Source organism: Syngnathus leptorhynchus, chromosome 18 (assembly GCF_054491065.1).
Source record: "Syngnathus leptorhynchus isolate UIUO chromosome 18, UIUO_Slep, whole genome shotgun sequence".
Classification (NCBI taxonomy): domain Eukaryota; kingdom Metazoa; phylum Chordata; class Actinopteri; order Syngnathiformes; family Syngnathidae; genus Syngnathus; species Syngnathus leptorhynchus.
In genome coordinates this window covers 3,110,634-3,127,718 of record NC_141212.1, presented here as the reverse complement: position 1 = coordinate 3,127,718, position 17,085 = coordinate 3,110,634, and the positions used below count along the sequence as shown (strand labels likewise).

The following is a 17,085-nucleotide window of genomic DNA, read 5'->3' as shown; positions in this document are numbered from 1 at the left end:
CCCTACTTTCACATCTCAAGTAAAATAATGTCACAAATGTTAGGAAGTGCAACATCACTTTCACTGTCACTTGCATCTTTAGCTTAGCTTTAGCCTGATTGAATGTACCCGTTATCATTTGATCAGTGCGTGCAATTTGGCTGATAACAAAGACCACAGAGCACTCAAAAGTCATGCAATAGAGGCCATTTCGCAGAAAGTCAAAACATTTGCGTGCATCCACTGGCTCTACAATCAAATGTCACATTTTTTCCCCACTAATCTTTTTTAGAATTTTCCCACGAATCTTTTCTAGAATTTTCTACTCTGCCACTACACCTATAAAAAAAAAAGCAAATAACATTTTCTTTATATTTTGCCTTTATTTCTTTCCTCCCCTGATCAATTCACAGAAACAATGTGCCGCCATTATTTAGAGATGTGAAAATCATTTCTGAATTGAGAGTTAATCTTTTTTTTCTTTTTTTTTTACAGCACTTCATCCAAAATGTAAACCACTTAGAAATCAAACAATCAAAACAATGTTTTTTTTTTTTTTTAGGCTTCCAAGGAAATTTAAAAGTTTGCAAACAAGATGTTTGGATATGTCATTAAGATTATAGATTACAAATACAGTACTATGTTTAAATTGACTTTATGAGGCCATCATTCAACGTGCATACAAACACTACACAAAACTATTTGAGCCCCCCTCCCCTGCAGCAGGCGAGTTGTTGCCTGCGTATTCTGATCTCGCCATGCATGACTGAAGGCACGTCTCAAACGAACCATCCATAAATATACATAAATGTATGACGGCAAGTGCAGACACATTTTTCTTCAGCGCAAATACAGACAAAACTGTAAACAAACTCCTACGCCTGAGTGATGACAAGAGTCAGTGAGTCAATCAACATGAAGAGAGCAATGCTGCCCTCGTGTGGTCATGTACAGTATATCATGGCCTGATCGTGCTTCAGTATTTGGGTTTTATATGGACATATACAGATGCTCACTACATCTTAATGTCACTAAATGCCAGAAACGCTTAATGTCCAAAATATAAAATAGTGAGGCAATCATTTTTATATTTTTAAAGGTTAGCGTAGGCACGAGTAGAGTGCGTGTGTATTTTTGTGACTATGCAGTTTTTCAAGCAGTGTTACGATTATTATTATTTTTTTTTTTACAGTTTCTTCAAGTAAGGTCGAGTTCCTTTGTTTATTTTGTAGAACAGGAGACAGAAGGAAACCAATTCGTTGCTAACTCAGAAGTGTTAACTTTCCAAAGTTGTCATGCGCGTCCCTGAATGTCCCACGTTCCGCGAAGGCCGCACGGCTGAGCAACATGACAGTCATGTGACGTTGAATCATGTGGCGCAGTCACTTCCTAGCTAGCGATTCTTCTCCAGACGCTCTTATCATGTCGTCCTGCTGAACACCCACCCACCCGCTTGAGAATGTTTTTACCGAACCACGGCCGGCGTCGCCTGCCCCACGGGGGCTTGCTTTGCTTGGTGGCGAGTGTGGGATGTTTGCTGGTCTTCTCCCGAGCGACGACAACTGCAGCGGCGGAGGGGAAGGAGAAGGAGGCAAGCCTTTGGTACCAGGACCTCTGCAGGTAAACACACCTCGAGTCCAAACAAACAACACAATGGAGGCTTTCATTTCAGCCCGTGGAAAATAAATTCAATTTAAAATCGCCTAATAACACACAACAGAGTGTCAGTTGGCTCACGTGATCGCGCTCGATGGTTGTGGGTTAGCTAAAACAGCGTGCTAGCAGCTAACCGGTCAACAACACGTACTGTACTGTTACTGTACAATTTCTCCTCCCACTAGCTTCGAGTAGCTGCCAAAGTGCTGCATAGTGAGCAAATATTGACACGGCAGCAAACTAACACTCCGTCGTATCGTTAAACAAATACTTTTTGATGACGTTTAACTTCTGAGACAAGAAGATCATTGCATTCTACTTCTCACAAGTCTCTGTGGCATGTTATGATAAAAAGAAAAGCATTAAGTCTAAAGAGTGATATGAGGCAGAAGGGAGGAACACGTGTTTATTCCATGACTGTCTGCTACTAACTGTGGCTAGATAACATTCACCAAAGCGACAAAGATGTCATTCCAAAGGGACAAACTCATCAGGGCTGGTACTGAGGTCTGCAATGCCGTAGACGTGACTTCTGAAAATGTCTTTTTCTGCCCTTGTCTCATAGCTACAAATGGGAGGCGATTGACCTGGACAACAAAATAAGCTACACGCTCAAACTGTGCGACTCGTCCCCGTCCACCCCCTGCGGCGATGCCACCGCTGTCTGCGCCCGCGACCTGACGAGCGATATTTACCAATCTGTCGGTGAGTCACTTGTGTACTTCTGTCCCGTCCTGTGCGTCTGCCTCATTGAACAAAGTTACTGTGTTGATTGATTGCTTTATGCAAGCTGCCTGCTGGAATCTTCCTCGTGTTCTATGACCGCCATGACCGGTTACAAAATGATTTACAGCTTTTTTTTAGTTGAGCAACAATAAGCAATGTTAAAGAATAACCTTGCTCATTTAGCCGTGTCAGCTAAAAGCAAGCACAGTTATCTTGCTCATGAAGGGAATATGCGCCTACCTAAAGGTAAAGTTTAATTTGTTGACATTTCAATCATCACGATGCCTTGAAATAGTTCATTAATAATTTCAGTGTAACATAATTGAAGTCAAAGTTGTCAGTGAGGATCGGCTTTCTTTCGATAGCTGCCAAGTCACAAGTGAGTGGTGTAACCATCGCAGAACTTTTCCCACTGCTGTTTATTTATATCGACCTCAAACATGGCAACTGTGACAAATGATTTTGTCAAAGGGCAGAGGCTCAGCTGGGGTGAATATTTATTTTTCAAAGCATGCAGTGTTTTTCTAGACCCACTGAGAATCACACGCATCCTTTTTTCCCCCCCTCGTCGTGCAGGTGAGCTGACCCTGCGGAATCTATCCGGAACCGTCCTTGATTACAACAGTACGGTGAAATGTGCGGGAAATGACAACTTCATCCAAACCACCATCGGCTTCCAGTGTGGCAAAACCATGGTGAGCTCAGACAAGCATCGGCTGACACCAAATTCGATATGCTCTGACAAGAGCTGCGTAGTGGCGATGCCTACAGGACCTCAGGTCCAATTTTAATGACCTCTCAAATAGACAAACATTCCCACTGACACTCCCAACGTCTTGACACAAAACAAATATTATAATATAACGTTTACAGAGAGACTCCATCTGGCTTAAATTGTTCTGAAGCTTAGCTGCAATGAGAGTCAACAATTGCAACAGCGGCAACCACACGTCGCACGTGCGCGCTCGCTTTTGTGAGACTCACTTCCTTTCAAACAAACCGACGTCACCCTCTATTGTCACGCTTGCAGAAGTAGATACTCTGTCACAGTGCTTTGCAACAACATAAGACTGACAAATGCGATTAAAAACACTAACAAGAAGCAGCTGACTAGGAAGGAAAAATGTAGAAAGAAAGTATTGTCCTGCTGGGGAAAATGTGTTTATTTTTTTTATTTTTTACAATATTAGGTTTTACATTAAGCTGGGTTCATTTTTTGGTCAGTCACCACATGTTTGCATATTATCCAATTTGCACTTGTGTTCCTTCTTGTGGTCCACAGGGTACTCCGGAATTTGTGGCCGTTTCTCAGTGCATGCATTACTTTGAGTGGAGGACCTACGTGGCCTGCAGCAGCGACAAATTCAAACCACACAAAGAGGTGCAAAGGATGACACATTTTTGATTAACCAAAAAAATCTATAAATGATCAAACCGATCTAACCGAAATGTGCATGCGTGCGCAGGTGCCGTGCTTTGCCTTCGACTCCGACAGCAAGAAGCACGACCTTAACCCACTCATCAAAGTGAGCGGCGGCGGCTACCTGGTCGACGACGGCGACGACAGCGTCGACTTCTACGTCAACATCTGCCGCAGCCTCAGTCAGTCGCCCGCAATGTCGGAATAGAGTTGTGTTCAGCACTAAAGCAGTGCGAACAACTTTCTGGTAAATGGGTCACACCTGTGACACGTTCCTTCGCTTTGTCAGGTGGTGGAGGAACACGTTGTCCGGAAGGTTCTGCCGCCTGCCTGGTTACCAAGAACGTGGCCTACAACATGGGCTCCCCCGCCAAGCCTTTAGAGCTCCTCTCGAACGACAGGTAGCCTCGAGTTCCACGTGAGATTACAAAATCTTATTTAAAGCAAAAAAAAAATAATTCTCATATGCTCTGTGAAGACTGAGGCTGCAGTACAACCTGAGTGCCACCACGACTCCCCCGGTCTTCTGTAACGGACACTCCCCCGCCGTCACCATCACCTTCATCTGTCCATCAAGCCGACGTTCGGTAGGTCACGCTCTCATTCGGCGCGAGCTGCGAATGACTCTGCGGTTCCGAACGCCCTTCTGCTCACAGGGCAGCACCCCTAAAATGACGGCAGAGGCCAACTGCCGCTACGAGGTGGAATGGGCGACTGAGTACGCCTGCCACAGGGATTATTTGGAGAGCAACACGTGCAAACTCAGCAGCCAGCAACATGACATCTCGGTCGACTTGACCCCGCTCACCTTGACCTGTAAGTCGGCTACTCAAAATAATTAATCACATCGATTAAATGCCCTGCAAAGAAGACTTAACCCGTGTTTGCGTCTAGCTACGGACCATCCCTACTATGCCCATTCCTCAAATAGCGACGGGACCCAAAGCTACATTTATTACCTGAACGTGTGCGGGAAAGTGCCCTCGGACGAATGCAGCGGCTTGGGGGACTTTGTTTCCTCCTGCCAAGTGAAGAAGACAGGCGATGGCAAAAAAGTGGCTGGCAGATACCAGAACCAGACACTGCGGTAATTTCTTTCATTAGAAATTGCAATCTGTAAAAGAATTTAAAAAAAATAAATAAATACGCCTGCCACGTCTTTCAGTTACTCAGATGGCGATCTGACACTTATCTACCCTGACGGTGCCAAGTGCTCCACCGGCTTCCAGAGGATGACCATCATCAACTTTGAGTGCAACAAGAACGCAAGTAAGAAGCCTCAGCCCGACGTCAGCCGCAGCAAGGTGGCCAAGACTGATTTATTGTTTGCTATTTTTGCTTAGCCAATGGAGGTGTGGGGACCCCGGTGTTTGTCGGAGAGACGGACTGCACGTACTACTTTAACTGGCAGACCGCGTACGCCTGCGTCAAGGAGAAGGAGGATCTTCTGTGTCGGGTTAATGACGGCAGCAAGCATTATGATCTTTCGCCCCTCACTCGCTTGCCTGGTGAGTGTGGAAGAGCCAATTCATGTCCCCCCCCCCCCCCCCTTGTAGAACATATCAGTATCTATTTAACTTTTGTTGCAGGGTCAGAGTTAAACGGGAATTGGGAGGTGTTGGATCCAGAATCCTCCGAGTCAGACTTAAAGCGCTTCTACCTCAACGTTTGCCACAAAGTGGTCCAGGCAGGAGGAGCTGCCGGCTGCCCGGAGACTGCCGCCATTTGTGCCGCGGGTAAGAAGATGGCGTGACAAGTGACAAAGGCGATGTCACTTTGAATTGACACATAACGTGGAGGATGTCCAGTGGGATTCATTCTAGGGTCCCGGTTTTGCGTTTTCAGACAAAGAGCAGAATATGATCAGCCTGGGAAGCTTCCTCTCGCCCCCCCGCAAAACCGAGAAGGGAAACGACATCCGATTGGTGTACACCGATGGAGACTTTTGTAGCAAAACCACGAGGATTCAAACCATCCTGACGCTCAAGTGCAAACCAGGTGATCATCTCATGCCATTTTAATCTAATCCATAAAGCAGAATGGTGTTGGAATTATTGATAGCAAGTTTTGGATCCCTCGCAGGAGATCTGGAGAGCGCGCCCGTCCTCCGCAGCGTCTCATCCGATCGCTGCATGTACGAGCTGGAGTGGTACACTGCGGCCGCGTGCGTCCTCTCCAAGACCCAAGGGGACAACTGCAAGGTGGAGGACCTGCGGGCCGGTACGTCACTTGCAATCCCGTCAAGAACTCTGTTTTGGTCTGAGGAACTTAAGCAAACGGTTGTACTCCCCAGGCTTCTCTTTCGACTTGTCGCCACTCACCAAGGCTAATGGCGGCTACTACAACTTGACCAACGACAACTACGACTACTACATCAACGTGTGCGGCCCGGTCACCGTCGCCAACTGTCCCGAAAAGGCCGGCGCGTGCCAGGTGGAACAAAGGTACAGCAAATCTACATCTACAAATGATCAAGTTATGTTTTCCTTTTCCTCAGCTCTCTATGTGACTATGGATGTTTTTTTTTTTTTTCCTGTCATTGTAGTAGTTGGAGTCTGGGCCAGGCCAACTCGCGGCTGTCCTACTACGACGGCCTGATCCAGTTGTCCTACAGCAACGGCTCGCAGTATAACAACCAGCAACACACGCTCCGATCCACGCTCATCTCCTTCCTATGTGACCCTGAAGCCGGTGCCGGAAAACCAGAATTCCAGGTGGACCTCCTGTCGCTTTTTGGTTCCGTCCAGATGTTTTGACTTTTAGCTCCTCTAATGCTCTTCACTGGGCACAGGTGGAAGACAAGTACACGTATAACTTTCACTGGTACACATCGTACGCCTGTCCCGAAAGACCTCACGAGTGTCTGGTGACTGACCCCAAAACCTTGGACCAGTATGACCTGTCCAGGTAGGACACTCAGTAAATATTTGATTTTGCTTACTGTATGGCGTTGATGACATTTTTGCTTTGTCTGCAGCTTGTCTTACCCCACGTCCGGAAGCAACTGGCAGGTGATGGACCTGTCCGACACCGGCGACCTGCGCAAGTACTACATCAACATCTGTCGGCCCATCAACGCCGTCATGGGCTGTGACCGCCACGCGTCCGTCTGCCAGACGAAGTACACAACCAAGCAGGTTCGTAATTGTCGCTACCACTTTTTTGCATAAGCTACGTATCAAAAAGTCAATTGTGTCTTATCGTTCCCTCCCGTCCTTCAGGGCTTCCCACAAGAAGAAGTGTCGGTGAGTAACATGGGCATCTCCAAGCGCGGACCCATCATCGAAAGCCGCGACCGGCTGCTGCTGGAGTTCACGGACGGCGACCCCTGCGAGTCAGACGGCTTGAAGCTGACGTACACCACCCGAATCCACCTGGTGTGCACCAGGGGATTGCTGGTGGGTGGAAAGACTTTGGGTGGGCGGGGCCTAGCTCAACCTTCTCCGCGTCACTTTCTTGTCGTTGCTTCACACAGTCAATGGATCCGCGATTCCTCATGTACCAGAACTGCACTGCCAACTTCATCTGGGAGACCAGGGCTGGATGTGCCATCACCACAACCAAGAACAATGTAAGTCATTTTATCGAGGTTTCATTTTAATGCGTAAATCGCTCCGCTTCATCTGTGCTTCAAATGTGCTTCCATCTCAGAGCTGTGCCGTGAAAGATCCCAACACCGGCTTGGAGTTCAACCTGCAGCCGCTCGCTTCCAAGACTGGATACAAGACCAACGGCAACGGGAAGGACTTCTTAGTAAGATGGATGTTGGGATCGGCAGCAAGGATTAAAATTGCATTCAGAACACAAAATAAGCAGACTAAGCTTTGTGTGTAAGAGAATTCAATTCATTCTCACCTTGCAGGTGAACATCTGCTCAGACCTGGCAGAGTGCGGCGCGGGAATGGCGGGCTGTGAGCTGGAAGACGGGCATTTCATCAGCCCGGTGGGGGTGGAGAAAACCCTGCAGTACTCCACTGACGGCCTCCTCAAACTGACATACAAGGGACCCCGTGATGATTCTACAGGTTAGGAGAATGAACTGCCCCCCCCTCCTTTTGTTGAATCAGATTTTGGTTTGAAACTCTTGCTTGTTTTCTTTTCAGCAACGCGGGACACCTTCACCATTAACTTTGTGTGTGATCCGAACGCGCACACTGGTACATTGAAGCTGCTCCACGAGAACTTGAACACTTTGCCCAGCCACGTGGTCCACGACGTCCTCTTTGAGTTCTCCACCGCGCTGGCCTGCGTCCCCATGGCGGTGGACTGTCGCGTCATCGGTATTGGCAGGACGTCGCGATATTCGTCCGCCTCCTTAAATGTAACACGTGTTTATGTGGGTTACAGATGCCCGTGGCAACGAGTACGACCTGAGTCATCTGGTCCGAGGCAAAGAGGACAGCCCTTGGGTTGCCATAGATACGGACGCGGTGAAGTCACGAAGCTTTTACATCAATGTCTGCGGACCCCTCCCCTCTCTGAAAGACTGTCCTGGTCAGTGAGCGATGCCTATTCAACCCCATCAGTACTTTTACGGCGTTCCAAATTTATTAACCGCAAAATGCATCTATGTCCCCCTCCAGTGGGTCCGTTGGGCGCTTGCGCCGTCATCGATGGAGCCGGTTACAGCCTGGGTCTGGTCCAGGCTCGCCCGCAGGTGGCGGACGACGGCTCCATCAGCATCTTGTACCACAACGGGGACCTGTGCGGCGCCACGTCTCGCTACTCCACACGCATCATCTTGCTCTGTGACGACAGCCCAGTGAGTAATCTGTAACATTCTGACTTGGCAGCGCTCTGCTCTAAAAAATACGGCGGGGTAAGAGACGCTCTGTGTGTTTGTATTTCCAGGGCTCCCCCATGTTTGACCGGCAAGACGGTTGCGAGTATGTCTTCATCTGGCGCACGTCCGAAGCTTGTCCCATCAGGAAGTCCCAAGGTAGAGTCGCCACATTGAGGGATGCACCTGACTGCTAGAAGTGGTTTTAAACGGGCGCTTGCCCGCGGGTCCCCTCAGGTAACGAGTGCCGCGTCCGCGACCCGAGAAGCGGCTTCGAGTTCGACCTGACCTCCCTGAAAGGCAACGATCACCCGGTGAGGAGTGACAAGTACATCTACCACTTGTCCGTATGCGGCGGGCTGCAGAGGGGCGTCTGCACCAATAAAGAAACGGGCAGCGACGCCGTGTCTTCGTGCCAGGTGGACGGAAACAAACACAAGATAGCAGGTTGAAAACCGCAAAAAAAAAAAAAGCATCCTCAGTTTGTGTTCTGCCTTGGATTCTTTGTTGGTATTCGCTTGTGTGCATGACAGGAATGGCGAACCAACTTCTGAGCTTCGTAGGGGATCAGCTGATCTTGAACTACACCAGCGGAGAGACGTGTCACAAAATCTACCAGCGATCCACAGAGATCTACTTCTCCTGCCATCCCGACATGCACCCTGTAAGTTTCACGCTTAGATCACCACTTTTCTATTTCCTTTTTACATTTTATGAACTAACCTTGAAAGGAGAGCAAACATCTCCAAGTTGTTGACTGCACTTCTATTTTCTCCCACAAGGGGGTACCAGAATTCATCAAGGAGACTCCTGAGTGCACCTACTTGTTCAACTGGCGCACGGCACTGGCATGCCTTCCTGTTAAAACAAGCAGCTGCTCATACCAGTAAGCATTTTGTCTGTTGTGACTCATCTGAGAGTATCCCCAAAGCGAGAGTGAATGTTTTGCATTGGGAAGTGACAACATTTGTCGTTTTTGTGACTAGTGATGGTGCGGGCCACTCATATGACCTCTCACCTCTGGCCATGGAGGCCCAAAACTGGGAGGCGGCGGCTTCGACGGATGACACCAGCAAGCGATTTTACATCAACGTCTGCAGGTCACTGGTGCCACAGGGAGGTGCGTCTTTTGACAGCAATGGCGTCCTGCTCGTCTATCACAGTATTTCCCAACTTTTAAATTAAAAGATGCTCTTCTGGTTTCACGGCAGGTTCGTGGAAGTGTCCCTCCGGCAGTGCGGCCTGTATGAAGGTCGGAGAGGAATACATGAGTCTGGGTCAAGTGACGAGCGGCCTCACGTGGGATACCAACGTGCTGAAGTTGCAGTACAGCGACGGCCAGGCCTGTCCCGACGGTGTCCGCAACAGGACCACCATCATACGCTTCAAGTGTGACAAAGACCAAGTCGTGAGTTAACGATGTCATTTTTTTTTTAACCCACCCCACACAGTTTGTTTTTCTAAAAAATGTGTCCCTTCCCAGGACTCTCGTCCAAACCTTATTTCCGCCATCGAGGACTGTTTGTACACTTTCATGTGGTTCACGGCTGCCGCGTGCCCACTGAACAGCAGCCAGCATGACGGCTGCAGAGTCGCCAACCCAGCTACAGGTCTAATGTTTTTAATTAATTTTTACAGTACACCCACGTGTCGCATTGTATTGTAAAAAATATTACATTTGACCCACCCCTGATTTAATATTTTTTTTTTTTTTCAAAACCTTTCCTTCCCGCAGGTCATTTGTTTGACCTGAACAGCCTGAGACGGGACGGTGGTTACACGGTGTACGACCACAACATGCCCAGCAGGATGTTCCGTGTCAACATCTGCGCAGACATGGCCAACGCCGGGTGTAGCCCAGGAACCGGTATGTCACAATTTTCTTGACTGAAAATTCTGTCATGAGGAGGTTGCATTCAAGTGTTGCTTTGTCCCAGCGGTGTGCATTAAAGACATCAACACCGGCCTGAGCGGCGGCCAGACCAGCGGGAAGCTCTCGTACAAGGATCGCGTGGTGGAGCTGACCTACCAGGGAGGAAGTCCATGCGCCGCCAACCCCGCCCTCAAGCACAGCACCGTCATCCACTTCATCTGCCGGTATGGTGTCGGCGCCCTTCAACGGCATCTGCTCAGAGCTGAAACGCCAACATGAAAGTGATCTTGTGCGTTTCACAGGCCGGCCAGTATGAGCTCAACCCTTTCGGAACCCGTCCTCATTGACTCCAATGCAGGGACATGCACGCACTTGTTTGCTTTCCATACTCACCTGGTGTGCGAGCAGCCTGTGAGTATGTTAGCGTGTGTACGGTAGATAGTTAAGTTGAACAACTTGTGGAATTTACAGTTTATAGTCCCCAGCCAGATAAGATGACAGCCAAAACAAGTGTCTTTGTCTTCTTTCCAGGTCACATGTTCCGTCCAGAACGGCTCCGCCACCATCGATCTGACTCCTCTGAGTCACTTCACCGGATACTACACCGCCACAGGTTGGCTTGCGCGCAGACATGATCACGTCATCCACATTGATCTCCCCTTTTTTCTTTGTGGTGTTCAGATGACGCGGTGGATGAAAACGACGACTCTCCAGACTTTTACATCAACATTTGTCAACCTCTGAACCCCATCCCTGGGGTCATCTGCCCACCTGGAGCCTCAGTCTGCATGGACCCAGACAATGGACCTCCAATTGTGAGTTACAAGGAGTAAATGTCCAAATCCGGAGGTTGACATTTATATCCCTTTGCCGCTCTGCAAGGACATTGGGCGCACGACGAGCGGGCCTCAGTTAAGCGCCACGGGCGACGTTTCCATCACTTACTCCAGCTCCACCCAGTGTGCGTCAGATGTGGCGCAAAACTACACTTCCACCATCATCTTCACCTGCCAGAGAGGCGTGGATTTGGTCAGTACGCCATTTATTTTATCTCCTTTTTTTTTTTCTTCTCCAAACCCTTGTCTTACTCATAAAAAAACTGTTCTGCATCTCCTCAGGGTTCCCCACGCATGCTGAGGCTGCAGGGCTGCGTGTACGTTTTTGAGTGGGCGACCCCTGTCGTGTGTTCGGACGCCACCCACACCAGCGGATGCAAACTGTTCGACGCTCAGCTGCAGTACACCTTTGACTTGTCGACATTGACAGGACAAGTGCAGGTGAATCCAAAGATACTTCGGCACCGTGTATTAACTTTTTTTTTTTGCAGGATTTAAAACATCTTCCTAATACGTGAAATGTCTCCGCAATAGGTCCCGCTCGGCTCCTCCGACAACTACCTCATCAACGTGTGCAGCTCGGTGGTCGAGCCCGCTTGCAAAGGCGCTGCCGTTTGCCGGGTTTCGGGCCCAAGCAAATCGGCGGCGTCATTCGGCATCAACAAGGCCATGACCATGGATTTCAAACACGAGGAGCAGGCTGTGCTCATGCAGTATGGTGGTGGGGATCCATGCCCGCCCAGTAAGTGGTGGCCCTTCCCCTCAGGTCTATCTGATCATAACAAATGCCTACATGCAAATGATGTGTGTTGTAGGGACGCACGAAGACAAGGCCTGCGTGTTCCCCTTCACGTTCATGAAGCGCTCGTATACAGACTGCACCACAGATGGCAGGACCGATGGCAAGAAGTGGTGTGCCACCACCGCCGATTATGACAAGGACAAAAACTGGGGCTTCTGCGAAGCAGGTGAGGCAGCAAATTTCTCTCAGCATCATGGAATCGAGTCTGTCGCAAACATTATTTTTTGCCATTTTGAGTGTCCTGGAAAACAGCTTTAATTATTTTAGAGCTTTAATGATTCTTTTTTTTTTTTTTTTCTATTAGTGTCTGCCAAGCGCCAGTCGTCCATCCTGTTTACTTGCGACCCGTCCGCGGGCCACGGCTCCCCGCAGCTGCTGTCGGAAACAGCGGGATGCTCGGCTACCTTCCAGTGGCCAACGAGCTCCGTGTGCGCCTCACGGAAAATGGGGTGCAAGCTGGTCAGTCAGCATCAAACCTTCGATCTGCGAGCCTTCTCATCCCTCACCAAGCCCTGGAAGTTCAACCACAACGGCGACACGTGAGTCTAAATTGCGAATGGAATGTTTTCTCATTGATGCGCACGTGACGCTCGACATTTCCATATCTGCAGATATTTCTTCAACCTGTGTCAGGGGATTCATAAAGGACCTCCGGGTTGTGACGAGGGCGCCACTGTGTGCCGGCACTCGGCGGACGGCAGCACGCAGACTCTGGGCCGCGTCTACACTCAGAAAATGAGCTACAAGGGTGAGAAATGATGGCTAATTAGAAATTGTTTCTTAGTTAGGCGTGGAGAAAAGCAGTCACCTCTTTCCCCTCCCATAGACGGCAAGATCTCCGTCAACTATTCGGCCGGTGACTCTTCCTGCGGTAATGGCGTGGCGGCAAAGACGGAGATCCGGCTGAGCTGCGGCACCACCGTCGGTCGCCCGGCCATCATCAAGTATGAACGCAGTTCGACACGTGACAAAATGGCCATAAATGCGCCGTGACTCGGGGCAGTGACATTCATTTACTTTTCCAGTTGCGCAGCCAGTTAATGACTGAAGAGTGTTTGTCATTCGGGTTAAACTTTGGCTTCTTAAGACGCCATTATGAAAGCAATACAGTCGTTAGTATAACTCATCTAAAAAGTATTTTTTTAATTCCACAAAATTTTTTTTTTTGGGTGCAATCTGTATCAAAACTTGCATGAAATCTCTCAGCATCGACAAGACATCCTGCCTCTTTGTGATCGGCTGGGAGACCCGCTTGGCGTGTGCCGTCAAGCAACATGAGGTGGAGATGGTCAACGGCACCATTCAGAACCCAAACACGGGCGCCCGCCTCAGTCTTGGCGAGCTTTACTTCAGGTAGCCAAAAAAAGTCGCTCCTTCTTTTACCCTGCATGTCACTCACAGACATGTGTTTGTGTGTCTTCAGTCCTCATCAAGCCTCCGGAGACATCCGGGATAACGGGGACCACTACATTTACCACATCCAGTTGTCCGGGCTCACCAACAGCTCCCTGCCAACGTGCGTGGGCGCCAACATCTGCCAGGTCAAACTCAACGAACCCTACTGGCGACGGATTGGCTCCTCCAGCAAGGCCAAATATTGCATCAAAGGTATTTGACACGTTCACTTCAGAGCTGACGTCCAAATTGATTGAATGGATTTTTTTTTTTGTGGCATTGTTTGTTTTAAAAAGTCAAGTATGGCCCCTCGAGGACAAAAGGTTGTGCCACCTCTGCTATACAGTGCTGCGTTGAAGATTTAGACATTTAACAGTTTGGCCCGTTGAAGGTTAATAAATCAACCTTTCATGCATCAACTTTGTCATAAGGCCAGAAACAGAGTCTGGCGCACGGACTGATTGACTTTTATGACGTACTAATTTGTGGGGAAAAGGGATACTGAAGAAACGTGCGAGTGATACAACATGCACTTATCTTTAAAAAGCCCAAAATGATGCTTGAAGGTGAGGGGCAATACTTTAATTGACCATTCAGAGGTCTGAAATGTGTTCAATCGGATTCACCCAACAGGCGGCAACCTGGACGTAACGGTGACCTCGGAGTCGGCGTGCGGGCGCGAAAGAACCAAAAAGGCGTCGTCCACAATCATGTTCCAATGCAACCCGACGGCCGGCGTGGGCATCCCCAGATTCATGCTGGAGACGGACGAGTGCCAGTACATGTTTGTGTGGCACACGGACGCCGTGTGTGGCCTCACGTGAGTCGAATTTAGTATTTGATTTGAACTTGCGTTTTAGTCCACCCATGACGTTGTGTTCTGCAGGACTGTGGAGACACAGACGCAAGACGACGACGACGACGACGGCGGCCTTCCGGCTCTTTCCAGGCGGAGTCAAGTGGCGGCTGTTTTGCTGAGCCTCTTGATGGCGGGCTTGAGCGTTTGTCTACTTGCGCTGCTGCTGCGTAAGCGAGAGAGAAGGTACGAAGAAAGGATGTCATCTTTCATGTTGTGAGGGTAGCGGGCGAGCTGGATCTTCGCTCAGCCGAGCTTTAAATTTAGTGTGGCGTGGTTGTGATGTAAATTAGCTAAATTGTGATCTCTCAATCGGTCAAAATGTTTTGCTAATGTCCCCTTTGATTTTTTTTCTTCTTTTGTCGACTTGCAGAGACATGGTGATTCAGAAGGTAGCTGGATGCTGTAGGAGAGGCAACCAAGTCTCCTATAAATATTCAAAGGTCATTGTTGTTTGTTTTGATTGTTAATGTTTTGGGGAAACAAGAAACAAAAAATTCCAGCACATTGTTATACTTGTTCTTTTTTTTTTCTTTGGTTGACTTGTTCATCCATCTTGTTGCCTGCACGGCTTTTCAGGTGAACATGGATGAAGATGCGGGCGAAGACGAGATGGAGTGGCTGATGGAGGAACTGGAGACTCCCACTACGACGTCTTCGTCTTTCTCCACCTCGCAGCGGGGTCGCGGTAATCACAGCAACGGGCACATCAAGACCAAGACGGTCAACACGGACGGCCTGCGCTCCTTCTCGTTGGACGAGCAAGAGGACGACAGCGAAGACGAGGTCCTCAGCGTCCCCGGAGTGCGGGTGGTCAAGTCGTCGTCCGCCCATCGTAGTGTCTTCCTGCAGGTGAGCGCCATCCCATAACATCTTGCCTCCACTCAAACCTTGCACAAAAAGAAAAATCTTTCCTTGTGCTTTGGCAAGAGGCAAGCTAGCCACATTTCTTGCCGATGCTCACATTATTTTACAAAACCAAGGCACCTCGCCTTAGCTCGCTCTTTATCGGGATGTCAACATGCCTTGGCTCTCACTTTGGCAAGACGACAACATATCTCGACTTCTTTCATTTGCACTTCGGCCAGAGAGCGAGCAAACAGATGAGGCAACACATCTTGCTTTCACTTGTAGAAAATAACAAACAAAGCAAGACTTCCTCACCTTTTCTTGCACTTTTGTCAAGATAAACCCATCACTCGATGGATCTTGTTTTTTTTTTGTTTTTTTTTGTGGGGCCGGATCAGGAGGAGAGCGACGAGGACCTGGTGGGCCTCCTGGACGAGCCCGAGCGAAAGCGGAAGAGCGGGAAGGCCCGCTCGACGGTCGGCCGTCGCAATCATAACGCGGCACCGAAAGCCAAGCGGGAGGAGGACGACAGCGATGAGGACCTCCTGCGGGTGTAACTCGCCCTCCGGAACTGCTCGCTCGCTCTCTCTCTCTCTCACTCAATCTCTCTCTCAGTGAATGTCGCCATAGCTACGCATCTCAGCATTACTGACACTTCCTCCAGCCCCCCTTTGCCGCCATTTTGTTATTTATTGATCGCTCCTTTATTTAAAGTGTTTCTCACCGTTGCTCTGGAAGCAATCAAGGCGAGTTTGTCACCGGGGTGCCACGTTTTGTCCAAAATGTTCTTTGTGATTGATGGGCGTGCCATTTCTTTCGCACTTTATCTTAAAGCGAGTGTTTCTTTGCAGATTGTTTAAGACGAAGGTCCACGCGGCTGCAAAAGCGGCAAAGCTAATAGGTCGGCCGGCCATCGAAAACGAGGAACGAACTCTGGCCGAGTGGACGTAAGCGGTTAAGGTCAGTTCTCGTGCGGCTTTAAAGGGAATAGAAATGCTCGGGCGTCGCATTGTTTACACTCACGGTAAACAGCCCCCTGAAAAGAGAGTGTAAGGCCTTTTTTTTTTTTTTTTAAGATGAATTTTCTCATTTTCACTGATTGTCCTCACATTTTCATCCTCTACGGAGACGTTCTTTTGTTTGTTTGAGATTTTATCATTATTTAAGCGTGATTCTGTGAACGAAAGTTTGGAGAGTGGCCATGTGAGTGCAACGTCTCGTCCAAGCCATATTTCAATGCCTGTTGTCGTCGCTTTTTGTTTTGTTTATTGCCTAGCCAAGTCGTCGTTTGGTAGCCAATTCAATTTGCCACATATTGAAACTGCCAGCATAATTATGGAATATGTTTTGAGGGTTGACTTGAATTAACCATCGTTCAGATGAAAGCCGCTTTCAGACAGCCTTTTCTGAAAATCGCTGCAGGAAAAAATAATCACCTCACCTGTCCCTTGAAAATACTTCAACAGCCCCTTTATCAAACAGTATTTATTCAGGCTGTTAACATTTCAACAAATAAATTCTGCATTTATCGTCAAAGCTGTGAGGAAGTTTGGCTCGGTACGTAAACGTTTGGTACTGGTACAGCCCCCCCTGAATTTGCACGTGTGCTACTTTGTTTTCTGAGATTTTCAAAAGAGGACAAAAAATGGTGCACTGGAGAAAAGCACAAGAAATGAGGTGCGATCATCATCGTCATCCTGCTTTTGTTGTCTCACTTTTGTGCGCGTTTTTTGCTATTTAAAAGAACCTCCATGTACCCGTGTCTCTTTATTTGAATAAATACCTGAAGAATGATACTTAAGTATATTTGTTTTAGTGAACTAAACTCTAATTCCAACTTTTATTCCAGAAAAAAAAAAAAAAAGGTGATCATGTCTCATTTGAAAAAAGAAATTACTAAACGCCTCACCTCA

At 48.5% G+C, this 17,085-nt stretch overlaps 1 protein-coding gene across 1 annotated transcript; it reads left to right on the top strand.

The window, feature by feature from the left end:
• The first annotated feature begins 1,284 nt into the window (after positions 1-1,284).
• On the top strand, positions 1,285-16,966 carry igf2r (insulin-like growth factor 2 receptor). Its single transcript, XM_085938438.1, has 51 exons — positions 1,285-1,599; positions 2,201-2,340; positions 2,938-3,056; positions 3,644-3,742; positions 3,828-3,963; positions 4,071-4,182; positions 4,260-4,368; positions 4,438-4,597; positions 4,676-4,868; positions 4,947-5,050; positions 5,125-5,289; positions 5,371-5,517; positions 5,627-5,779; positions 5,864-6,001; positions 6,075-6,225; positions 6,327-6,495; positions 6,573-6,688; positions 6,759-6,918; positions 7,003-7,179; positions 7,257-7,352; positions 7,433-7,534; positions 7,644-7,806; positions 7,885-8,061; positions 8,129-8,275; positions 8,365-8,543; positions 8,633-8,720; positions 8,799-9,008; positions 9,095-9,225; positions 9,344-9,447; positions 9,548-9,681; positions 9,773-9,969; positions 10,045-10,171; positions 10,297-10,428; positions 10,499-10,658; positions 10,737-10,845; positions 10,966-11,047; positions 11,116-11,249; positions 11,317-11,463; positions 11,553-11,711; positions 11,805-12,012; positions 12,086-12,238; positions 12,377-12,611; positions 12,684-12,820; positions 12,899-13,016; positions 13,279-13,425; positions 13,496-13,680; positions 14,101-14,287; positions 14,354-14,509; positions 14,697-14,766; positions 14,903-15,175; positions 15,571-16,966. The coding sequence occupies exons 1-51, from the start codon at positions 1,439-1,441 to the stop codon at positions 15,727-15,729; spliced, it is 7,515 nt and encodes a 2,504-aa protein (XP_085794564.1). The 5' UTR covers positions 1,285-1,438; the 3' UTR covers positions 15,730-16,966.
• Positions 16,967-17,085: the final 119 nt, after the last annotated feature.